Below are 26,631 nucleotides of genomic sequence, written 5' to 3' on the forward strand. Positions count from 1 at the left end.
GCACCCCCACTAGCACCTCCAGAGGTACCGGCTCTCTTCAATCCAGCACCAGCTCCTCGGGCACGCCTGCCCAGCCGACGGAACCCTACACCGCTGCCGCCCCCTCTGCAAAGGGATCCCGTACTCCAGCGGCCTCCCTACCTGTCCCCCCCCGAAGGAGAGGTGAGACACCAACACGAGCGGGGTCCCCCTTGTGAACGAACTGCCACAGCCTGGCAGCAACTTTGGCTGCGAGAACTAGCCATGACCGACTCCTTCGACGGCTTGGTGACCATGACTGAACGACTGACGGACGACTTGGCTGCGAGCACCAGATTAGACCGCCGTGGAAAAACTCGACCCCCGCGCAAACCTCCGTCACCTGGAACGACTGCCAACACCAGAGTGGGGAGACGAGGGGACGCCGGCCGTCAAGACGATACAGTCGCCACGACCCGACTCCAAGGACTCTACCGCACCAACCGCCCAAAGGCCGTAAGGGAGATCCTGAAGGGTACCCCATCGCACTGCACACTCCACTCCTACTTCACCTCTGTCTTCGAGAAGGAACGTCCTCAAGCAGAGCCCCGCCCGGACTGCATCCCTCAACTGCCTAGAATAGATCCCACCGATGACCTGGACAGGGACTTTACTCCAAAAGAAGTCCAGGACCGGTTGTCCAGAACCACCAACACCGCCCCCGGGAGGGATGGCATCCGGTACCTCCTGTTAAAGAAACGTGACCCTGGATGTTTGGTGCTAGCTGCTCTCTTCACTCTCTGCAAAACGCTACGACGCATCCCTGACGCGTGGAAGCGATCGATGACCGTCCTGCTCTACAAGAAGGGTGACCGCAACGATCCAGATAACTGGAGACCTATCTCTCTGGGCAGTACGCTGTACAAACTTTATGCCAGCTGCCTGGCGGCCAGGATTACTGACTGGGCCGTGCACGAAGGCGCCATCAGCTCCACCCAGAAGGGCTTCATGACCTGCGAGGGGTGCTACGAGCACAATTTTGTGCTCCAGGCGGCCCTCCGAGAGACCAGGAAATCCCGGGGTCAATGCGCCATCGCCTGGCTGGACCTTGTGAACGCCCTCGGTTCCGTCCCCCACCGACACATCACAGACACCCTGATGGACTTTGGGGCCCCGGAGGCCTTCCTCCACATCCTCTGGGACCTCTACATGGACTGCGTCACAACGATCCGTGCCACCACCGGAGAAACCGTGCCCGTCAGCATCCACCGTGGCATAAAGCAGGGCTGCCCCCTCAGCCCCATATCTTTAACTTGGCCATGAAGCCCATCCTGCGTGCTATCTCCCGAGGCCTGGATGGTCTGGACCTGCTCGGAGAGAGGGTCGACGTCCTGGCATACGCCGACGACCTGGTCCTGATCACTGACAGCGCAGAGGGGTTACAGCGGATGCTCCACATCACCGGCCGGGCCGCCGACTGGATGGGCCTTCGCTTTAATGCCCGAAAATGCGCCTCCCTCCACGTCGACGGCAGCTTGAAAACCCTCACCAGATCCACCGTATTCTCCATTCAAGGACAGCCCATGGCCTGCCTCAAGGAGGGCCAATTCTGTCAACACCTGGGCACCCCGACGGGAGTACCAGTTGTGGTAGAATTGTGTTTCTGCCCTGCCTGCTAAGAGCTAAAATAACAAGGAGCTGAAATCCCTTGTGATGAGGCAGTTCCTCTGTCCAGGCTGCAAAAGACCTGAAGACTACTTTAGGTGTGTCTACACTGCACCCTACCAAAATTGCATAGCTTATTTCGAGTTAATTTGTAATAGCTTAGGGTATGTCTACACTGCCACTCTAGTTCGAACTAGGGTGGCTAATGTAGGCATTCGAACTTGCAAATGAAGCCTGGGATTTAAATATCCCGGGCTTCATTTGCATGTTCCCGGGCACCGCCATTTTTAAATGCCCAGTAGTTCGAACTACCTGCCCGAGGCTACACGCAGCACGGGCTAGGTAGTTCGAATTAAAGCTCCTAATTCGAACTACCATTACTCCTCCTGCAATGAACGATGAGCAAAAAGTTAAGACCCTGGTATTTGGCATAATGGATGGTCCAAATAGGAGAGGCGGGGTCCTGCCTGGGATTAAATCATTCATTCTGTGTGTCTCAGCTCCTGGTTTAACACTCCCACACAAAGAAAGCAGGCAGGGAACCTATATCCAATTCAAATTTCAACCCTCTATCTTGATTGATTCTCCGAGTCCCCTGGCCGACACCTTTCTAGGTACCTGGGTTAACCTCTTAGGGTATGTCTACACTGCCCCCCTAGTTCGAACTAGGGGGGGTAATGTAGTCATACGGAGTTGCAAATGAAGCCCGGGATTTGAATTTCCCGGGCTTCATTTGCATGAAGCCGGCCGGCGCCATTTTTAAATGCCAGCTAGTTCGGACTGCATGCCGCGCTGCTACACGCGGCACGAACTAGCTAGTTCAGATTAGGCTTCCTATCCAAACTAGCTGTATGCCTCATGGAACGAGGTGTACAACTAGTTCGGATTAGGAAGCCTAATCCGAACTAGCTAGTTCGTGCCGCGTGTAGCCGCGCGGCACGCAGTCCGAACTAGCCGGCATTTAAAAATGGCGCCGGCCGGCTTCATGCAAATGAAGCCCGGGAAATTCAAATCCCGGGCTTCATTTGCAACTCCGTATGACTACATTACCCCCCCTAGTTCGAACTAGGGGGATAGTGTAGACATACCCTTAGTCACTGTTTGCTGGTCAACACTCCTTCTGTTCATGACAGCATTAAAAGTCCTCTTTCTTGTTACACAATGTTTCTGTTAGTATTAAACAAAACTTTGTATTATTCACCACTGGTCACAGGTCCTAAAGAGAATACTCACAGATGACAAAGCCAGTTGGGCCTGCTGAATAATCTAACAGAATGGGTATGAGCTAGTTCAGGACCCAGTCTAATTGATTTCTGGACATAGACTGAGAAGTGTCATGTGACAAGGGTAAGAACGCCTAAGAAAAATTATTTTCTTCTAATACTGGATGAGAAACTCAAGGAAAGCAGTGCTGTTTGTGAATTGTATCTTTTCCTTTTTACAGCAGTTTCCTTTTTCAGGACCTCCTGCCTCACTTCATGCTGCAAATTTAAAGAGACAGTACACATTCCTTATTATAATTTCGGAGCTTGAGATCATTTAAAACGCTATTTATATCAATTTCTTAAACTGCATTCATGTAGTGTTCCAAAAATTCAGCTCTGAGTTAAAGGAAAAAAAGAAAGTGACTATGTTATTGTTTGAAAAAATTCAACCCCCCTTTTCCTATTTTTGATGACCACAACACTATGCTGATATATAAAACTAGCACCCTCACTGTACGTTACAGTCTCTGTGTGTGCTAAATCAGTTTGAAAATTACTCAACCCCATTTAATTTTATCTTGCCACATTCCTGGCTCCTAAACATATAGTTTCCAAATATAGTGGGGGAAGAGAAGAGTGACCTCATTTTGAAACCTGACATTTTGATCTGACCACAGCATTGTGGTACTCTGTCCGTATTTAGAATCCCATGCACCAGAAAGGAAGGAAAGTTTCAAGAGCTGCTTATTGCTCTCCAGTTCAGATATAACCTGAAAAAAATAGCACTGTCAGATGGGAGGCTGGATACTGTGCACTCTGCCATTTTGGTATGGTTTCATTACTGTGGTATAGACACTTCAGGGTCACTGTATCATCTACTCTGCTCAATTATGCCACAATCATAATGGCATTTATCTCTTGGAGGAAAACAAATCATACATTTTTAATGAGCGGGCCAAATCCTGTTCCCATCAGAGTTCATGGCTTTTTTGTTATTGGCCCTGTGTCTGTTATCCTGGATGGATTAAAGTAAGTTACAACTTTTAGCAAGTCCGCTAAATCGTTAAAAATAGAGCTAGTCAAAAAAATTCAGAATTATTCAGGTGAAAAAAGATGCACTTTTTTCATATAATCAGCATGTTACATTTTGATTGAAATACATGCTGGTATTGGTCCTGCCTAGGGCATGGGGCTGGACTTGATGACCTTCTGAGGTCTCTTCCAGCTCTATGGTTCTATGATTCTACAAAAATGTTCTATTAGCTCCATTACAATTTTGTCTATTAAAAAATGTCCTCAAAAATGTTCCCAATATTCAGTTATCTGGAGTAAAAAATGCAGTTTCACAGAATCACTGAAGTCTTTTATTCTTCTGAAATGCTTAAATATATTGCCAGACTTGTTTTCTGTAATTCTAATCATTATACGGTTCTTCCTTGATTGACACCTGCATTTGAAATCTGGTGCATTTGGAATCTGGTGCCAACAAGAGGGCTAATCTTTTCTTTTATTCTTCTTCAGAAAGAAAAAATGGACATAGAAGGTGAGTCATTTCTTTGTAACAGGTGGTAGCAGAGCTATTTATTTAATGCTCCAAAATCTGAATAAACTGTGGAGCAAAAAAGTTCCCAGCCCCACAATGGGGGATACAAAAGAAAAGTTTGATTTGATTACAAAAGTGGGCTGTAAATTAGCTGTTTATAAACAGGCCAAATCCTTGATTTAAGAAACTCATCCACTGTAGCTCATGATGATGGTATTTCCTGAAGACTACTCAGGACTCTATGATTTGACCTAAAGAACTTTACTAGTGCACTCCATTGGTGAACATCAATGTTCCCTCTAAGATAGGGGTTCCCAACCTGGGGTACATATACCCCTAGGGGGTATGAGAAGCTTGTCAAGGGGGTACAGGGAATATTTAGTAAATAACTAGTTGATCCTAATTGAAATATTCCAAAAGTAGTCGTGTTAGTGAAAAAAGTTGTGGATTCTAGAGTCTAGAATTTATTTCCTTTCATATTGACTAGGGGGTATGGGGAGGTTTACTAAAAGCCAAGGGAGTACGGGGACCAAAAAAGATTGGGAACCCCTGCTCTAAGTTTTTCTATCCATGAGTAGAGTGAGTTTTGTCTTGGGCACCAACAATGAGGTCGTGTGCGTGTTCAGATGTGTGCCAATGTGGCACCCAACGATAGTGCTGCTCCCCAAGAGACTCTCCCAGATAGCATTGTCCCTCCCCCTCCCAGCGACACAAAACAAATATACTACTAATATATTTACAATATCCCTAAAATAAAAACAACTAAAAAATAAAACAATGCAGTGATCAGATCTAGATTACAGTTGAGGATGAATTGATAAATCAATGACTTAACAATAACATGACATCTCCTGGTTAGCAAATGTTTCTAAAGTGGTCCTTTGCCACCCATTTTAACAAAATATATACATTAAGGGTACGTCTACATTGCAGCATTTTTCTGGAATAATGGCCTTTATTCTGGAAATACAATACTTGTGTCCACACTGCAATCATGTTCTTTTGATGAAAAGTCTACAGAACAGAGGGCTTTTTCTGATGTTGGTAAACCTCTTTCTACGAAGAATGATGCCTTTTCCAAAAAAGCTTTTTCAGATAAAGGTATGTGGATGTGGAAGAGGGAGTTTTGTCAAAAAAAGAGGCCTCTAGGTGCCCTGCTGGCCACTCCATCCACACACATCACAACTCTATAGTTCCTGTCTCCTGACAGCTCTTAAAGTCACAGGCACCTGGGACAAGCTTTGTGGCAGGAAGCCGGCCCTGAGAGCTGCACCTCACCACGTGGTTCACACTGTCACACTCCACAGCACCCATGGCCCAGCCTCAGGCCCCCAGAGAACATGCACAGGGCTCCTAGGAACCTGCCAGGAGCACAAAAAGATGAGCACCGTCCTGGTCTGGGGCAGAGATCCTGGCCTTCCTGGAGGTCTGGGAGAAAGAGGAGCCCCTCCAGGATCTCCGCTCCAGACAGCGCAATGCCGATATCTATGGCCAGATAGCTGAGGCTCTGGCCACAAGAGGCCACAATCTCAGGATTCTAGAGCAGGACAGGAACAAGGTGGTAAAGCTCCGGCAGGGCTATGCAAGGGCCAGGGAGCACAACTCTTGCTCCGGGGCAGAACACCACTCCTGCCTCTACTTTAATTAGCTTCACTGCATCCTGAGGGGGTGGGTGAGCAGCTCCAGAGATGGACAGGACTGCTCCGGTGTGTGTCTCTGCTCTGCAGACCCTCTCCCCTGGCCGCCTCATCCCTGACCCCACAGCTGGCTGCAGGGCCTGAAACCAGTCTGCTTCCGAACCATGCCTAGGGATCAACTATACACACTTGTGCTCCACAAGCGCCATTTCTTCACCTTCGTATCCCACCCCAACACCAAATGGCAAGACTATTTGACACCTGTTGGAAGTGAGGAACACCAGTGGGCCAGTGTCTATTCCACCCTGATCCCATGGCCCATTGGGGACATCAGTTGGTGGCTCCTCCACAGAGCCATGAGCACGGGTGTGTACCTGGTGCAGTTCATCCCTATCCCTAATGCCTGCCCCTTCTGCGGTGTGAGGGAAAACCTGGCACATGTCTACCTTGAGTGTGCCAGGTTGCATCCCCTTTTCTGGCTCCTCCAGAACCTCCTGCAGAGGTTTTGGCTGCACTTTTCCCCACACTTTTTCCTTTACATATACCTCATTCGTGGCCTCACAACGTCACGGTACCTCCTTTTCAACCTCCTCCTGATCCTGGTGCAGGCCACCATCTACAACATCAGGAGGATGAGACTCTGGATGAGGATGAGTGCTCTGCAACTGTGGGGTCTATTTCTGCTCCTCTGTAGTCTTACACACCCGGGCAGAGTTCCTCTGGGCGGCATCCACTGGCTCTCTGGACAGCTTTGAGAAGGAATGGGCCCTTTCTCAGGTTCTCTGCTCAGTTCCCTCGTTTTAAACTGATGACATGCAGCCCTGACGGTTTTGTATTTGTTGTCGCTAGCAATCAATTGAGTCCCGGGCCTACTGGCCCCTCCTGCAAGGCTGGGGAGGGGCTATTAAAAGCCCGCCCACCTTCCCTGGATTTCAAGTAGAGACTCATAGTACCCAGATGTGTGTCTGTTCCCAACATCCTAGGACAGGTTCCCTCTTCTTTCCCTTTGTAAAAGTTCTTTCTTTTATTTTAACAATAATTAATAGTTGTAACTTGACACATGACTGTTGACACAGAGTTATCTGACTGGCTGCCACAGCCTATGCCAATATGAAACTTTTTTCAAATACAGGGCATGTACTTGATTCTGCAAGCACTTATTGTAAGGCATGGATTACTAGGCATAGTGCTGACTATTATGAGTAGGTCCACTGAAGTAAAAAGTAGCTGTTACAGAGGACATAAAAAGAAATCTTCCATGTGACATTCTTAGGAATAAGTGCTATGATAAGTATTACTAAGGCTAGTAGTAACACAATACCTGGCTTTTAAACAGCATTTTCTTTAAGTATCTCTCAAAGTCCTTTACCTAGGGAGTATCATTATGCTTTGTTACAGATGTAGTATTGTCCACTTGGTTATCAAAAAATATAAGAGCATACTGAGGTGTATATTTTGCTACCACCCAGTAATCCTCTCAATGAAAAGTTGTTTAACAAATGTTTTCAATGGTCATCCCAGAGTTCTTTTTATCGTTCCATTCAAAAATGTCTATATTCTTATTTTTCTATGACAGCATGAAACTGCTCATATATTCATGAGGTGTAAAGGCTTCAAGAGGACAAGAGCACCACAGGAGTTTATTAAACTCTCTTTTTTGTCAGGTATGAAACAGTTAATGTTCCTCTCAGAATATAAGTGGACATGGATGACAATGCTATAGAGGTAAGTAATCGCTTTCAGGCTCTCTCCACAGGCTCTGCAGCAGTGAATGCTTTGGAAGGGACCTCAAAAGGAAGAAACCAGAAGGGAACACTGGAAGGCATGCGTAGTCCTACGGATGGGGGTTCTATGACCACCACCCCCAAAAGAAGACAACAGATGGTGGTGGTTGGGGACTCCCTCCTAAGAGGGACTGAGCCATCCATCTGCCATCTGGACCTGGAATCTCGAGTGGTGTGCTGCATATCAGGAGCTTGAATTCAGGATGTGACTAAGAGGCTTACAAAATTGATCAAACCTTCAGATCGCTACCCCTTCCTGCTTCTCCACGTGGGAACTAACAATACGGCCAGGAATGACCTTGAGTGGGTTACTGCGGATTATGTAGCACTGGGAAGAAGGATCAAAGAATTCGGAGCGCAAGTGGTGTTCTCATCCATCCTCCCTGTTGAAGGGAAATGACTGGGCAGGGATCATCGAATTGAGGAAGTAAATGTGTGGTTGTGCAATGGTGTCGCAGAGAGGGCTTTGGTTTCTTCGACCATGGGACTCTGTTCCGGGCACAAGGATTGTTAGGAAGAGATGGGATCCACCTAACCAAGAGAAGAAGGAGCATCCTCACGGGCAGGCTTGCAAAACTAGTGAGGGAGGGCTTTAAACTAGGTTCGTTGGGGGACTGTGACCAAAACCCTGAGGGGAGTGGGAAAGTCAGATACCGGGAAGAAATGCAAAGAAGAAAGAGCAAGAAAGGTGCTACATGGGGACCACGGTGCCCAAATGGCCACTTGCACCTCTTGCTCCCCCGTGGCGGCCCGGCTGAGTGGCACAGAAGTCAGCCGAGCACCACGGCAGGAAGCAACAGCGCCGCCCAGAGAGAACAGCCAACATTTCATTTCAGCGTTACAGAGTCACAGACATTGGGCTTCTGTATATATAAGTGTATAAAGGAAAACACTCAACTGTGGAAATTGTGTTTGATTTGCTTGGTACAAAGGCAGAGGACAGGGAGTCAAGAAATTTGGGATGAAACTCCCACTGACTTGAATAGAACTAGGATTTTACCTAATTTCTGTCATTGTTCTAAATTACTATATGTCCTTAGGCATATCATTTAATCTCTCACTTCCTCCATGTATAAAAGGAAGAAATGGTATTTATCTATTTCAAAGGTATTTGCCACTTTATTCTACCTTAAGGTTTTATATTGTCACTTATCACTGTATTCTGGGCACCTTAGAGGAGTAGAGGGAAAAAGTGAGGCAGAGGACAAAAAGTAGTTTTTCTCCAACATCCAAGCATCCACATGCTTTGAGAAAGATTTTGAGGTCCAGCTCAGAAGTGCTGAATGGCAGTTCCGTGTGTGTGTGTGTGTGTGTGTGTGTGTGTGTGTGTGTGTGAAACAGTAATGATAAGCAATTTTTCAACCCCACAGTCCTAACGTTGTTTTTTACTTAGGACATTGACTAGGTCCTGTTGGTGATTTAGAATTTAGAATTTCTGGCAGGTTAGACTCATTTCCTTATTATTTAAATCATTACATAAATTTAGAGGGAATTCAGAACCCAATTCCTATGCCATTCCTTTCATTGTATCGTTTTGTCCAGGCTTGTTGAAGGTTTTTACACAGCAGGCCTGTAACTCAACTCAGCATGGTAGCAAGGACTGAATCATTTTACCTGGACACCAGTGCCACTTGCTGGGTATTTGACAAAACACAATGCAGTTTTCTACATTGACACATTTTATATAAAAATGCTTTAAAAATAGGCTGAATTAAATGATTTCACCAATCAATGTTTTCACTTTTCAAGGTTTTTAAAACATTTCTTCGTTTTAAAATAACTACACAGCTTGTAACATGAGCTTAGATACTCAATCTGCTTATCTGAGTCTCTTTTGATTAGTTCATGAATAAAAAGTCAGATCCTCTAAAACCAGAAGATAGAGTTTTCAGTGCTCGAAAGAGTACTGGAGTCCACTAATTAAATATAGTTTTTCTTGCAGTAAATAGGTAAAATTGAATTCACTTCCTTTCCTTTTGATTTATAGCTCTATTCCAATTCCCACTGGCTCCAAAGGAATTTAAATGTGACTGTAGAAGCATCCATCTGTGTAAGTACTTCTGTTTACTAATCATTCCACATTGCCAAAACATATGAATAAGTGAGGGTCTACTATTCTATTGTATATTTAATACAAATCACCAGACTAATTGTATGTATCTTGCTGCAGAAAGATGAAGAAATAAGCAGTCTGCTTGCTAGGTATAACAGTTAGGGATAGAAATGGTGACAGTCACTATCCAGTGCTTAATTTTTAGGTACCTGGAAAATCGTTGTGATCTCAGAACCTGAGTTGAGTACCTAAGCTCTCTCTACAATTAACAGAGTTACTTGTCCTCAGAAAGGGACTCACAAAAGCCAGCATACTAAGCAGATCCTAGCCTGAAGTAGCCAAGGGTGTATGTGCTAAGGCATGTAAGCACCTTTCCCTCTTGCGAGTCTGAGGTCTCCTGGTGAAGCTATTTCACTGCAAAACAATAATGAAAGAATCATTGGACCACAAAGAAAACAGCTATGGGAATGACTGTGTAGTCTGGTGGTTAAAGCACTCACCTAGAAGGTAGGAGACAGATCATCCAGTTACTCTGTACTAATGTCTTTTTAAAATTTTAGATATAAACAGACTGCGGAAGAGCTTTAATAGGAAAAGCACCTGTTGTTCAGGGATTTTGATATTCACCCAGATCCAAGTTCAAATCCCAATCAGACAGAGAACCTGAATGGCTGGGGGGGCTTCCCATTTCTAAGGTGAGGCACCCTAAGCACTAGATTAAAAGTTATCACCTCCCTTCCTCTTCCTATCCTGGCTGCTTTGTAAAAGCTCACCAATCCAGCAATTAAGTTTTGAGCACACTTACTGGACTTGTACCTCTGGGAAAATTTAAGAGGAGAAACACGTCTCTTCCCCCAGTTTATGCAGTGCTCTGGGATTTAGGCACCCTTTTGTACACTGTTCACACCTTCTCCTGATGCAGAAAGTCAGGTTCCTAGGTATTTTTAAGTGACAAATACCAGGATTTGGTGGCAGCAGAGTGAAAGCTTTGTTCATCCTAGTGGAGCCTGGTTTTTGGGAGTTAAGCATCTAAGTGGCCAGTGTGTGCCAAAATCCATTTATGACTCTAGTCCGCAGTGTCTTTACTTGCTTGTAGAAAACAATAGTTTATAAGATAAAAGGGTTTTGTCATTAATATGATTAACCTCTTGTTAAAAGTCCTTATTTGTTGTAATGTTAAGGTTTGGGACTTCGTACATTTAGTTTTAAGAAATTCATAATGCCTAGGTCTCACTTTAATGTTAGAATTCTCCACTCTCCCTAGAAATCTTTCCAGCATGTTGGAGCCTAATCCAAATAAAAGAAAGGTTCTTATTTTAAACAGGCCTCAAATACATTGTATTCTGCATGAAGTCCTCTATTTACCAAACAGATATGTTACAGGTAGATACCTAATTATTGCCCTCCCCGCCAACATTTTACACTCTCCCTAGACATGGGACTTGCACTGACTAGAGCAGAAAAAAAGCACACCTCAGTTCTTCAGACATGCTGGAGTAAATTGAGAAAGGATTTTGATTCAACCCGAGAAAGAAAGACCAACAATGTGGAGACAAGCAAAGCTCTTTTCCTTTTGGTTAGTATTCCCTATACTCAGGGCATTCTGAAGCAAAGAATGTGCTTTAAGTTAGTCAAAGGCTATAGAATTTAGGATTGTGTCACAGTCCTATGCAGAGAAATGTATACATATACACCAGGTATATGGCCAGAGGATCTGTGTTCTATGAAGCTCCAATATTTCACACTTTCAAACTTCCCCCATACATTCTGGTGACATTTCTGTATATTTTCATTCTTTTCCAGAAGTTGGCCCTTGTTGCTATTTTACATCAAGAGGGAAAGTAGTGGGAGAGGTAGCCATAAAACTCTGTAGTCCCATAACTAAGATTTCATACCCCAGTTCAGGAGAGTACTTGACGTGCTTGGTTTTAAACTTCTGTATAGTTTAAAGCCAGCACACTAAGCTTTTATCCTAAAGTAGATCATGAGCTTAAAGTAAATTACAAAGCAAAAATGCTATGCTGGATCAACAAATACCTACTCCATATTCAGATGTCAGTATTCCACCCCATAACATGAACTCTGTTAAGAAAATAAGAGCTACTTTGACAGCAGCTTTTCATAATTCAAATTGCATTGGAGTTATTGGTGTATAATTTTACATCTTCTCACCATAGATAATGTTTCACCTAGATGTAAAATTCATGTATATTACATATGTTCTGTCTGCATGCACCTTAAAGTTTGAATTTAATTCCAGCTCTCAAGCAGGATTGACAGAGGACTGCTCAGAACTGGAGCAATTATTGAATCTGAATATCATGTAAGCAAGAATTCTCACTGCTGAGTGATTAATTCAGAGTTTTACATCTAATTACAAAAATTAACCCAATTGATTTTAAGAAATTTGTCTGTCCTCCAGGTCCTTGCATTTAATTGTTTGCTGTGATCAGCATCATTGAGGCTGCTTAACTTTGGTACCAGGATATGTATTTGCAGGGGAATAATTTGATGTTGGGTATACAGCTTTGTTAACAAAGGCAAGTTTGAGGGGAGTGCCCAAACCTGCCCTCAAACAGGATGCTGCAGTTGGGGAACAGCCGCTAAAGTTAAGTTTCCAACACATTGGAGGTGAAAGAACTTGTATTCTGAAGTAGAAGATAGTTGCAAGACTGGTCAGATTTTAAGCCTCCTTGCCCTGCTCTTTTCCACCACTTCCAGCTTCAAGTTCAACCTAGCCCATAATCCTCCTCCCGTTCTATGCTCTGCAACACCACTACCAGCAAGCACCCAAATAGACTCTTATTCCAACTCAAGTCCAGTGTTCGCACCCTTTTTTTATTCTCACCTCCCAACCCCACCCCATGCACTGTCCCTAACACCCAGTCATTTTCTCCACTCTTCTTTGTTTTGTTCATTAACCTCTTTCCTAGTTCCCAGATTTTTCTCCTTCTGTCACCAACATATGGCCTCATCCCTGACCACTCTCTTCCTCCTAGCTTCCCCATACTGCCTTCCCTCCATTCAGAATATTCCTGTCATCTTTCTTCCTCACCTACACCAGAGGGTGTGAGCAGGGTACAAAAGAGCTGTCATCTGTGCACAGGTCAGTAGCACATCCATGTAGGTGTGTGGTAGGTACGGAGAAAAGAAAATGTTAGGAAAATTCTATACCCTCGGGCATTTTCAGAGTTGTTCTCCCATAGGTTTTTCTACCTTCCAGTACTGGCAATAGGAGAATTCTGCACTATGTGATTACTAAACTTTTAAATTGTAATTGAATTCTGAACAGAAGCAGGCCTGTAGTGCGTACATGCATATGCATCTCTGAGTACAAGACTGTCCTTGGTTTAGTCTAGCACAGAAAGATCTGCTCTCCCTGTGCATTTAATAGGGACTGCTGTGCTGATATGCTGGATATCTGGGAATGGCAATGGAGCATTAGAGAAAGATGATTAGCTGATGTTTCAAAAATATTCCATCTAGTATCTCTTTTTTGAAAGTAGCATTTTGAAGAGGGGGGCTTCAAAATTCTGGCTGCTTGCTGCAAAATCAGCACAAGTACACAGGGTATGAATCCGATATCATGGGTGTGCGAATAAGTCAAGAATGACTTCATTGAAGTCAGTGGAATTGCGCTGTTTTTATACCAGTGTGAGATCAGAAGCCGGGTCTGTTTTTCCTTAAGTAGCACTTAAGGAATCTAAATCAGCTATGTTAAAGTTACCAATTTAGAACACTCTTTTTCCCTTTCCCATTGTAGTTTGAATTCAAAGTAATAATATTTCATTTTAATATAGCCTAATAGTAAAAAGTCAAATCATGCAATGATTTGATCTGGTGTTTTTAATATTAATTAGGGAAATAATAAAGGATTATTTGTAACTTTAAAATAGTAAGGTCATCAAAGGAAAAAGATAGGTTTTTGTACATTTATTACAAAATATTACATACACTGCTATTGAAGTGATAGATACATTGAATAACAAAATAAATTGAAATCCACAAGATGTATATATGCAGTGACCATATGCTTTGCTTATTACATGGAGTAGTGGCACTTAAATTCATGTGTTTACAGTCCACATAAACTTTAAATTAAGGATCTTGTATGTTAAACATCCATTTCCTCCTTAATGCTCAAAAACATCATGCCTAACAATGTTAATGGAAATAACATACTGAATTATAGGAAACCATCACTCTACTAGATTTAACTTCACTAAAGAATACGGGATTTTATTTTAGTTTGCAAACACTTCTAAACAATATATAGATTTTCCCCTTCTTTGTACTACTTCAGTTCTAGGACAATAAATCAACTTCTTACTTACATTTAGCTTTTTCATATTTAAAGCATCATTTTTCATTTGATTTCACATTGGGCAAACACCAGCTGAAATAGTGAAATCCTACCAAATCATCATGCCCTTATTGTTCACAGAATATTTCTCAGAAAGAACTGATCTTCTTATTGTCTACATGGTAAATAAATTAAAAGATTTTTCCTTTCCTGCCCCACAATTGAGTTTTCATATACATTTTAATATCCATCCTGACAGTCATTGTCATCATAGTCACCAATGGGTTTGTTGTGATAAACATCAAGGATTAGCTTTCTGCTTTCAATCTCAGTGCTCCTCGATACACTGTCATCTTCATAGCTGGCTGATTGACTTGCAGTATGCTCTCTGGATTCCCTATCTCTTTCTCTAGAATGACTATGTTTGTCTTGTTTAGGTTCACTGTCATTTGTTTCTACAGACTTACTGTCTTGGCCTTGCAGTTCTTCAGAGCTGATGTCCTCTTCATTCGAATTACTGACTTGGTCCAAATCACTGGCTTTGCTCTCTTTGCGTCTATTGCCCTCTTCTGAAGCACTTTTGCTCTCAACTGATTTACTGTGGGATGGTCCATCCTTATCTTCTTCTGATTCCAAGCTGCTCTCTGTGGATTTACTCTTCTCTAATTTGCCATGTTCCCTCTTGTCTTCTGTGGATTCACTGTCACTTACTGATATCTTGCTGTCATCCTTAAGGGAGTCTCTGTCTTCCTGTCCTTCTTTAGACTTGCTACCGCTGTGTTCACTTGATTTACTTTCCACATCTTCGGAGTTTTCTTCCTTTTCTTCTTGGGATTCGCTACTGTTTTCACTTGATTGACTGGAGATATCCTCATTGGACCAGCTGGTGCCATTTTCCTTTGACTGGCTGGTGACATCCTCCCTGGGGTGGCTGGAAACATATTCTTTAGAACAACTGTTGTCTTCTGTGGACTTGCTGTCCTCTTTGGAGCTGGTGTCATCTGCATCCCTGGATTGGTTGTCATTGCCCTCTGCACTATCATCCTCTTCTGAAGTAGCATCACCATTTTGAAACATGTGGCTCTGGGAATGTTTCACTGATGTTCTGCTGCTTTTCTGTGTGCTCTGACCATGCTCCCTACTGGCTTCTTGGCTGCTTACTTTGGAATAAAGGGTACCATGAACCATATTTGAATTGCTGCCCTCACTCTCAAAGATGGATGGGTCATCACCGTGCATTCCTTCATCAAAACTGTATCTCTCTTCTTGGCTACTGCTGGCACTGTCATCTTGATTTCCTTTGCTGTGGAAATGCCTGCCATCGCTATTACTATCAGAAATGCAACTGGCATCCTCCCGATCAAGGTCTCTGCTTTCGCTGCTGCTGCTGCTGCTGCTGCTGCTGCTACTGCTGTCACTGTCTTTTTTCCCGGTAGCAGTAGCTCTGTTGTCACCATCTAGGTCCCCATGAGCAACTTCATTATGCTCATCTGCTCCAGTGGGATGAATGGTGAATCTAGAGTCTGCCCTATGAACATCTTCCTCATTATTTTCATCAAAAATGTCATCACCACTGTCATCTTCCTCATCTATCAGATAATTTCTTTCCTCATCCCCTTTGCTCGAATCAAATCCATTGGATTTATAAAGATAACCATTTTCAATGCCATCACTTTCTTCAGTTTCTTTGCTGCCCGTATAGTGATTTCCATTGTCACTGCTGTCAATAACAGGAATCTCATTTACATCCACCTATATATGCAGAAAAGAGAAATTATTATAAAGACTTTCCTCTTGTATTTTACAAAAGCTGTTTGTTTACTAAATTGTGTAGGCCAAACACTACTATTCTTTATACCTGTGCTGTTCCTTCAAATCCATAATGTTACATGGATGTAACTAAGAGCAGAATTTGACCCAGTAGGCCTTAAAATATATATCTAACAAATTAGATTTCAAATCACCAAATAAAATGTTACTTTAGTTAACATTCTAAGAGTTTTAAAAATATGTCCCCCTAGAAATTACAGTTCAACTACTGTTCAATTTAGATATTGTAAACAAATTAATCCACTAGTTTAAAATGATTTATGGCAGGAGAGAGGTGAATTTTCATTTATGGCATTACATGATTCAAGATTACATCGGTCATACTCATAAATAGAACATTATGCAATGTGATATATGGCTTAAACTACAATATTCTGATACATCTTTTGAAGGGCTAGGTGTTTGGATACAGGGATTTGATTTTTTCCATCTCTACATGTAATTGTATATGCCTTTAATATAACTAATCTAGGATGGCATGAAAAAGTTGCAATCTGCATCAGTCGCAAGATTATCCACATCAATGAAATCACAGTTCTTCCAAAGTTTTCCAAGTAAGTTGCATATAGTAATGGTCTTCAACCATATAAGCTATGATATGGCCCATTGCGCGGTACTGAAAAAAGCCAGAACTTCCACAGGGACTTTATAGTAGCTGTTGGGTGTGGGTGCTATGCTCCTTGGAAAATCTTGACCAATGTTTGAAGTGTGTAATAATTGATTTCAGGCCCATTTCTGCAATAATAAATAGGAGCTACTGATATTGAGCTCTTTTGAAAATCCTGCCCATGGATGAATAGTGAGGTTTTCTTATGCTTTTGACAGTAAAAATATAAGGAAATAATGCTTTCCATATATCCAAAGATGTGTTAGGTATCTGGACATTTTTCACATAAGTACTACAGATTGAAACACTCTTAACCAGGATTCTCTGGTCCGGCAACAGGACCACCACAGATGTTCCAAGACCAGAGAGTCCCAATGGAGGGCTACTACCTGAGAGCCCTGCAAGCTGGCAGAGCTGCAGGGCTTCCTGGCAGGGCAGGGCAGCGGCAGCCCCACGTACAGCAGCAGGAATCTGGTACAGAGGCTGCGGGACTGCCCAGAGTGGCAGCAGGAGCCAGGCTCTCCAGCAGGAATTTGGTGCACAGAGAGCCCAATGCAAGAAGGCAAGCAGGGCTGCCGGGAGCTGCAGCAGGAGCCTGGTGAGCACACAAACAGCGAGACTGCCTTGCGCAGCAGTGGGAGCCTGGTGAACAGAGATGGCAAGGTTGCTCTGTAAGGCAGCAGGGCCTGCAAGACAAGAGAGCCAGCTGGCGGGTTGCAGCAGGGCCAGGAGTGAAGGGGTCTGGTGCCAGGGGATCCAGAAATGACCACCTCTGGTCTGGCAAAATCTCTCATCTGGGACAGGTCAGGTCCAGAGGGTGCCAGACGAGGGAGGTCCAACCTATATAGTCTAGTGGTAAAAAAAGGGGGTATGGTTTCATTTCAGATATAATTTTACACAACTGTATATTTTTGGTTGTTTTTTTTCCATTTAGTCAAACTTTCTCCTGTAAGAATTTTGCATATGTCTGAATTTCCAATACACACAATTTGTTTGTATTTTGACATATATATTTCATTACAAAGCTGGAGGAGTGATTCTTTTTTTTTAAATTAATTTCCCTGTAAGCTTACCCAAATCCAAATGTATTTATCCAAAATTCAGCTGTTAGCACAATACTGTCTCTTGAAAATAGAGCCTGATCTGATTACAGCAAATTATCTGTGATGTGTTTAAAGCCCTGTGTTTACAGCAGATTGCATTAAGATTGCTAACCATTTTTGCGGATCAGACAACTGGTGGAAGAAAAACGTTAACTGGTAGGCAACTGAGTCTTATACAGAAGAGTTAGGTATACTTACCAGGGAATTTTTCTCAGTTAATTGATCACCATGATTATTTTCAGCTACTTCTTCCATATCATCATCAGCCGACTTCTTTTGATTGGCCAAAGTCTTATGCTGAGCTTGCTTTTTTCTAAAACTGTCTTCACCCTCATAGTCCTGAGTGCTCCTTGCATCAACATCGTTTCCATCAATGTCACCTGGACTTTCAGAACTCCTGCTAGAAACCACAGATGGGTAGTGGTATTCTTCATCAATATCCTCATGTTCATCAACATTTGAATTATCTCTTTCAGTTTCTGCGCTGCTTTTAGGGCTGCTGTCGTCATCATCATCATAATCTGCCACCTCATTCAGACTTTCTTCACTTATTGTGTCCTGAAATTAAGGTACTTGGGTTAAGCAAATAGTGTTGCAGTTATACTGATGTAAGAGTCACATTGTGTCCACTGATGTAAAATAAACTGCTTATTACTGTTTTACTTTGTCAGAAAGGCAATGAGGGTTAATTTAATTACCCTTTAATTACCAGTTCATCTGCATTGCTTTTTTTTTTTTCTAATAAACCATTGTTTGCCTTATGCAAGAAACCCAAACAGAAAAAGGGAGGGGGATTATTTCATTTTGCCATTTTTATTTGTTAAAAGAAATGGGTATGTGATAGCTCTAATTTAGTAATATCTCATGCATTTTTAAATGCTCAGACTGCTTATACTGAAGTGATTTCAGTTTGAATAAAATAACTGAATGTTTTATTATGGTTACCATGGATTTTGCTGGCATTTTGAATGGACAAATCTTTTTTTTTTAGGGGATAATGTTAAATGTCATCGAGGGTATGTCTACACTACAAAGTTAATTTGAACTAACAGCCCTTAGTTCGAATTAACTTTAATAGGGGCTACACATACAAACCACTAGTTCAAATTTAAATCAAACTAGCAGAGCGCTTAATTCGAACTAGGTAAACCTCATGCTACGAGGAGTAACGCCTAGTTTGAATTAAGTAGTTCGAATTAAGAGCTGTGTAGCCACTTAATTCGAACTAGATGGAGACTAGCCCTTCCCGGGTTGCCCTGGTGGCCACTATGGGCCAAACCGGGGAAACTCTTCTGCCCCCCTCCCGGCCCTGGAGCCCTTAAAGGGGCACGGTCTGGCTTCGGTGTCCATGCCAGGTGCAAGCCTGCCAGCACCCAGCCAGCAGACCCTGCACGTGGCACGGCATGAGCCAGCCACCCGATGCCCCCCAGCCCTCCGCCTCTTCCCGGAACCAGGCTGGCGGCTCCCAGGAGCCTCCCTTATCGAGGTTTGGAGGGAGGCCTCCAACATCCACGATCTCCGCACTAGACAGAGGAATGCAGCTGTCTAGGGCAGTATAGCTGCCAAACCAAAGGCCACATGCGAACCCAAGAGCAGGTTTGCATGAGAATCAAGTTGGTCCAGTGAGACCCCCGACCCTGAGCTTAGAACATAAGAACATAAGAATGGCCATACTGGGTCAGACCAAAGGTCCATCTAGCCCAGTAGCCTGTCTGCCGACAGCGGCCAACACCAGGTACCCCAGAGGGGATGGACCAAAGACAATGACCAAGCAATTTGTCTCGTGCCTTCCATCTCCAGCCTTCCACAAACAGAGGCCAGGGACACCGTTCCTACTCCCTGGCTAATAGCACTCCATGGACCCAACCTCCATGAATTTATCTAACTTCTCTTTAAACTCTGTTATAGTACTAGCCTTCACAGCTTCCTATGGCAAGGAGTTCCACAGGTTGACTATGTGCTGGTGAAGAAGAACTTTTGCTTATTAGTTTTAAACCTGCCGCCCATTAATTTCATTTGGTGTCCTCTAGTACCTATATTATGGGAACTAATGAAGAACTTTTCTTTATTCACCCTCTCCACACCACTCATGATTTTATAGACCTCTATCATATACCCCCTCAGTCTCCTCTTTTCTAAGCTGAAGAGTCCCAGTCTCTTCAGCCTCTCTTCATATGGGACCTGTTCCAAATCCCTAATCATTTTAGTTGCCCGTTTCTTCACCCTTTCCAAGGCCAAAATTTTTTTTTCTTTTGAGGTGAGGAGACCACATCTGTACACAGTACTGAAGATATGGCGTACCATAGTTTTATACTTCCCCTCCTCCTCCTTCCCCTGGCTTCCCCCTTCCAGCTCCCTCCTCCCAGGTTTCCCCCTCCCCTCTCACACCCTCTCTCTTCCCCTTTCCCACCTCCTTTTCCCAGTCTCCCCAGAGGTTAATCCCCCCCCCCTCCAGTTTTGTTAAATAAAGAGAGTTTCTATTTTTGAACACACGTGTCCTTTATTTTTTACATCAGGAAGGGGGGCTAGGGAAGGTTAAGTGGAAGGAGGTGAGGGAGGAATGGGGCACAAGCCCCTGATTGGGAGTACTGGGGTGGCTCTGCGGGCTCCTTGGGGTGGAAGCTCTCCTGCAGGGCCTCCTGGATCCTGACAGCCCCCCGATTGACCCCCCCGGATGGCAGCCTGCGGCAAGTGCAGCCGGGCTGATGGCCAAGTGCTGTGACGTGACGAGTGTGGGCACTCAGGGCACTCCAAGACAGGACTGCTTTGCTGTCCCTCATCGAGTTAGAGAAGCAAGCGGGGAACCCTGAAAACTGTCTGTCCGGGGTGGGGGTCGGGTCCCTTTAAGCACAGCCCTCAGCTAGCCTGAGGCAGCAGCTCCACAGTCTAAGTCCTAACCTGATGCCCTGCCGGCACTGGTTCCGGCCAGCCTTAACTTCAGTTCAGGGTCTACTCAATGTGGACATGCTATTTTGAATTAGCAAAACGCTAAGTCTAATTAGTTTTTAGGTCTAGATCCACTAATTCGAATTAGCTTATTTCGAATTAACTAATTCGAATTAAGTTAGTTCGAATTAGTGCTGTAGTGTAGACATACTCTGATAGAGGTGTGTGAAACCATAAGAGACTTTTAGGCTCATGAAAACCAAAACCACAAGTGGTTTAGAATGTACCAGTTCAGAGGCAGGAACAAATTATTTGTCCGTCACTAGGAAGATGGGACTTTCTTCTTTCCAGTGGCACAAAGTTGCAATTTCTAGCACTGTGGCATGGAAAGATACCCTAACTTGAAAGCTGTGATGTTACTGAATCTTAGAAAAGTAGTTTTGGCTGAACCCTGCCTATCCTGTGCCTCATGTTGGGGGAAGGGGAGAAGTCAAAAAGAAATTCCATGTTTGGGTAGTGAAGGAGGAAACATTGCTCTGGCAGCTTTCCTATTTATTTCAAAAGCTTTAAAAAGCAGGTTTCTAAAGCTGTTCCAATCTTTGGATTGTTACAGTAAGTTCTGCGGGGATGGATTAGTGGGCAGCACATAGTTGAGGTGTCTGAAAGCATGTAATTCTATCTATCACATAGTTATCTCCACATATATGTGTGGCAGGGAGGATGAATGTAGAATTAGCTAGAACAATTATGAATTAAAATAAAATTAAAATTGCTTTACAATATTGTTTCACAAGATATTTGCTGAAATAGTCTTCTGAAAAAACTCCTGATAATCAGCTTACCTTCTGTTTTTCAGCGCTCCCAGAATGGACATTTTGGTGACTAGGCACCTAAGTACATTAAAAGACAAATTTATGCATGAACAACATTTGTACAGAATGTCTAGTGTTCTTTAAAATGCTGAGGCTTGGGGTTTTAATTATTTTATAATAACTACTTACAGGATGAGCACAAGATAAAGCCCAAAGCGAGATTAACAGGAGTACTGCCTTCATATTGATTGTGGTGTCTGTAGCTGTGATGAAGTAGGGAAAAGAGTATTTATACATGCTCCTAATTGCAATTCAGCATGACTGATTATAACAAAAGCATCTAGTGATTTTTGAGTAGTAAAAACCGAGGCGAACTTGAAACACCTTAAAAAGGGCCTGATTTGGAAAGAGTGCTGGCACTCAAAACCTCTAGTGTACTTTAAAGTGGATTTAAGTAATCATTTCCTTTCAGAGTTAAACCCTTTTATGTAACATAAAACATAAACACTGCAAAGGGCAAGTGTCACATAAAAAGCCATATGTAGACCTGCAGGGGTTAAATTTGTATTGCTTTAGGCCAGCCATGAGCCCTGATGGCAAAAATACCAGGTGTTCTTGATCAGATCGCCTTCAACACCTGCAACTCCCTATGAGTTGAGAGACCTAGCTGAGGGACAAATATGGGATAAATATCATGACCTCTGTTCTCAGCCCCGTGGGGACATTGAAAGTGGCATTGGGCCAGTATGTGCACACCCGATAAACAACTGTAGTATAACTAGTGTAGGAAGTCCTGTGTCCGGTGAGTCTCACCAGGGACCTAGAACTCCGAGGATCCCCCCAGCTGGAGCCATGTCCACTGCAACCTGGTGTGAGGTGACAGGAATGGGACTCCCCACAGACTGAAGGGGCGTAAGCATTTCCAAGTGCTGTTGCTCTCTTTTATGCATTGTTCTGCTTGTGCTTATTGGAGTACAGCCTCTTCCCAACTTACAAACCGGTTATGGACCAAGCAATTGGTCCTAACTCGGTTCATTCGTAAGTCGGGCCCCATAGAGTTACACACGACCGCGCTGTTCATAAGCACGGATTGCTTTCGTAACCCGGGGTCCGTCATTTACAACAGCTTCAGTTGTAACTGTGAACGGTCATAAGTCGACCATTCGCAACTCGGGGACCGGCTGTATTACTTTGCAGTAGCTGTGTAACCATCTGGTAGTATTAAGCCTGTAATAGTAGTGATGTAGTAGATTAATAAAAGCAACTATCCCTAATGGACTCTGTCTTGAATCGAATCCATAATCCTGTTGGGCCCGGGCCCTGTGAGTTGACAGTAAGTAAACACATTTTCACACTTTTAGACTAATAGGAGGCCTGATTCTGCCACCGTTACTCACACTAAGTAGCATCTACCCACACAATAATTGTAGAGGAATATGGAATGCAACAAGAATAAAGCTGGCAGAATCTACTATATAGTGTCTTTTGTACAATAGGATATTGCTAAGACTGTGTGGCTGTGTCTAGACTGGCCAGTTTTTCCAGAAAATCAGCCGCTTTTCCGGAAAAACTTGCCGGTTGTCTACACTGGCTGCTTGAATTTCCGGAAAAGCACTGACGATCTCATGTAAGATTGTCAGTGCTTTTCCAGAAATACTATGCTGCTCCCGTTCGGGCAAAAGTCTTTTTCCAAAAGACTTTTGCGCAAAAGGGCCAGTGTAGACAGCACAGTACTGTTTTCAGCAAAAAAGCCCCAATCGCGAAAATGGCGATTGGGGCTTTTTTGTGGAAAAGCGCGTCTAGATTGGCCACGGACGCTTTTCCACAAAAAGTGCTTTTGCGGAAAAGCATTCTGCTAATCTAGACGTGCTTTTCCGAAAATGCTTTTAACGGAAAACTTTTCCGTTAAAAGCATTTTCGGAAATTAATGCCAGTCTAGACGTAGCCACCCTGTTTAACATGAGATAATCTAATATAGTAGTCTGTCATAAAATAGCTTTTCTTTTTACCCTAAGGCAGGGATGGGGAACCTACGGCCCAGGGCCAGATGCAGTCCCTGAGTTGCCGAGATCTGGCCCCCCAAAGCTTAGGGCCTCCCCAGCATTGGGGAGCCAGTGCTGGCACTCCAGCCCTCCCCCCGCCACCTCTACACAACCCCTGGCCCCTGACTGATTTTTCTGTAGGTCAGCAGCCCTCAGTTCAAAAAAGGTTCCCGACCCCTGCCTTAAGGCACAGAAAATCAGAATTATAAGGCCTCACATATAAACACCTTTACTCACAGATTTACCCAGTGTATAAATCAGATAAACATGTGACACAGAAACAAACTTAAATGTGTTCTAGGAAGGAAATACTACATTATTTTACTCTCTTAAGTGCATACTGATCTGAAAATCAGCAAAAGAGCTTTTGCTTTTCCCTTAAAAAAACAATTTGCCCCCTGCCCTCCTCTCTCTCCCCAAGGTATTCTGTTGTGCTTGTCTATAAAAAAAAAACAAATGTTAACATGTACATGCTGTTTCATTTTTTCAGAATAAACCAAAAAAATTAAAATAGTTACTTCTGTATGAACGTCACCCAGGCTTTCTTCAGGACTTCTTAGCTTTTGTACTTCAGATGTCATAAGGGCATAGGATCAATGAAATGATATAGCCATACAGGTACTTTGGTAACTAGAGACTCCTCTACTAGTGCATGAATTTAAACACTGCTGCAGATTTGGTGACCAATCAGCACTCACAGGGTGAATGTCATCAGATATTACCGACAATCCTGTACACCTACGCTTCCTTTAGCCTTCAGAGGTATATTTTCCCTTTTAAAAAAAAAAAGCTTTTTGTGGTTTGAAAATGACTGGACTACTTTTCATATAATGAAAGATCTTGCTAAGTCTATATTTTGATTTCTAAATTTGTCATTCACAGGGTTACGAACATAAATAGAGTGTCACCCACACACATGGCCAGATCCCTGTCATACTCAGGTGAGAGTTGTTTCCTGTTAATGTATATTTTCAGGTCATACAAGCACACAGTTTGTGCATTTATGCTCCAGGAATTGTATCTTTTCAATCAACTTGTGAGAATATGCTGAAAAGGATCACAATGAAATCTTTGTTTCACAGGTGCTATCTGCACTCAAACCTGGAAACTGAGGGATAAGTCCAGCTCTTGTCAAACTCGTTGAGCATTCTCCTGTAAGTTTCTGTGGATTGGGCTGAAAATCTATTCATGGAAAGTAAAAGCTAAACAGAACTTGAGCCAAATAGTGCATGTGCTAAGCTAGAAGAAACCATACAGCAGTTTAGGTGGTGGGGCCTTTCATGCTTTCTTCAGGTTCAGACCTTGGGGCTAGGAACCAGAAATTCCTGAGTTCTAATCCTGGATTGAACACTGACTTTATATATTACTTTTGTCAAGACACTGAATTCTCTCTTTCAATTTAGTCTTTAAGGTGCCACAGGACTCCTTATTGTTTTTTCCCCTAGCCTCTGTTTGTCAGAATAGGCAACAGTAGCTGGATCACTCAATTATTACTTGTTCTGTCCATATATATGTGTGAGAGAGAGACAGAGAAACAGAGACCAAAAAAAAACCTAGGCAATGCTAGTAAATTTCAGACATTCCTTTTGGTTTGGTTGGTTTACCCAGTTAATTTAGGTCACTCAGATTTATTCAAAAAAAGTGGACTTTTAAGGTTTAATGGGAAAATCAGTGAAATATTGGGCTGCTTCTCCTGTCCTCATTTGGATAATGTTTCTGTATATTTTGGGTAATCTGTAGGGTGCCACAGGACTACTTGTCATTTGGACATTGCTAAGGAATTCTGCTAGAGATTACTTAGTCCTTCAGCTCATAAAAATATTCATGAAATACAAATATTTTGCCTATGAAACAGACCAGATTCCATCTAATTGCAGGGGTTTTTCAGTGATGTCCTAATGAAGGCTAATGCCAGATTTTCCTAAAGAGTTATTACCTTTCTCCCCGTCTTCCTGGTATACAATGTTGAGTTATGCTCTCAATAATATTGAATAAGTTGAATTGAGCTTTCCAGTTTAACATAGGTTGAACTTCTCTAGTCCATCACCCTTGGGACCTGACCAATAAAGAACACAAGAATTTGCCAGACCACAGGAGGCCAATATTGAGTAGTATTACCAACATTCCACTGTTTACTGGGCTTTTAGAAAATATTTAAGGGTAAATTATAGCTAAATTACAGTACAGAACACAGAATGAACCAGGACTGGTGGCTCTAAAATTTTACAGGATGATGGGAAACTTGGCCATACCCATGCCGGACCACAGATGTTGCCAGACTAGAGAGGTTCAACCTGTAGTCCAAAGAAGCTCTGCTGACTTCAGCAGCTTCACTCTGGAGTTACACTAATGTAAAAAGAGAATGGAATTTGGCTAGGTTTCTTTTTTCAGGAAAAAGTGTAAACAATTCCAGTGAAGTGCACTTCACAAGTTTGTTTGTTTTTATTTTTTGGTTGGTTGGTTGGTTGGGTGTGGGGTTTTTTTTTTTTTTTTGGTCAACTGGTATAATTTCCCTCCACAGTTGTGAGAAGTCACCTTTGTTTAACTGGGAAAAGGAAGGAGTAGATTTCCTCCACCCCTCAATCCATCTTTCTGTAGTACACTTAGACAGGAGACTTTGGATTTAGTACAGGGCATGCGGAAAGAAATTGTGGCAGTCCTATGTTAAGAGATTGGCAGCGCAACACATTTGAAAGCATTTGAAATAATTTTTAAAGTAATTTAGCTGCATGTCTCTCAGAAGATGTATATTGTGAGTTAAGACCACAAAGCGTGGCAAATAAAAATAAATTGCAATTAACACAATATCCTGTTCCAGTGGGTCAGTGGCAATTTTTTTATTTGGTTTTGACCCAGTTCCCAAATGAAGCAAAGTCAATTTTGAGATCTATTTTCCTTGATTTTCTTACTAAACTCCACTGTTCGGTCACCTGTAATGAGTTTTCCAATCTTTACAGAGAGTAATTTTCAGTAAAATATTATTATGGGGTGGAACTGTTCTTGCTAGTGAAAAAGCCTATGGAAGGGGGCATTTACAACCTCCTTTGAACTGTTTGTCCATTTGTGCAATAGTCAGCTCTTGGGTGGAATGGAGATTTGAGCCTTTAATTTCCACATTTACAAAATTATTGTGCAATGATAACACCTCTGAAATAAGGAAAATACAGAGTTCATGCCAAAATGTTCTCTTAATACAGTAAAAG

The 26,631-nt window shown here is 42.9% G+C and overlaps 1 protein-coding gene across 1 annotated transcript; it reads right to left on the reverse strand.

The window, feature by feature from the left end:
- Positions 1 to 13,732: 13,732 nt before the first annotated feature.
- Positions 13,733 to 24,287, reverse strand: DMP1 (dentin matrix acidic phosphoprotein 1). Its single transcript, XM_075929560.2, has 5 exons — positions 23,947 to 24,287; positions 21,576 to 21,649; positions 21,417 to 21,464; positions 17,887 to 18,246; positions 13,733 to 15,900 (listed from the first exon to the last, which is right to left on the reverse strand). The coding sequence occupies exons 2-5, from the start codon at positions 21,627 to 21,629 to the stop codon at positions 14,389 to 14,391; spliced, it is 1,974 nt and encodes a 657-aa protein (XP_075785675.2). The 5' UTR covers positions 21,630 to 21,649; positions 23,947 to 24,287; the 3' UTR covers positions 13,733 to 14,388.
- Positions 24,288 to 26,631: the final 2,344 nt, after the last annotated feature.

Source organism: Pelodiscus sinensis, chromosome 4, assembly GCF_052426305.1.
Source record: "Pelodiscus sinensis isolate ZL-2025 chromosome 4, ASM5242630v1, whole genome shotgun sequence".
NCBI lineage: Eukaryota > Metazoa > Chordata > Testudines > Trionychidae > Pelodiscus > Pelodiscus sinensis.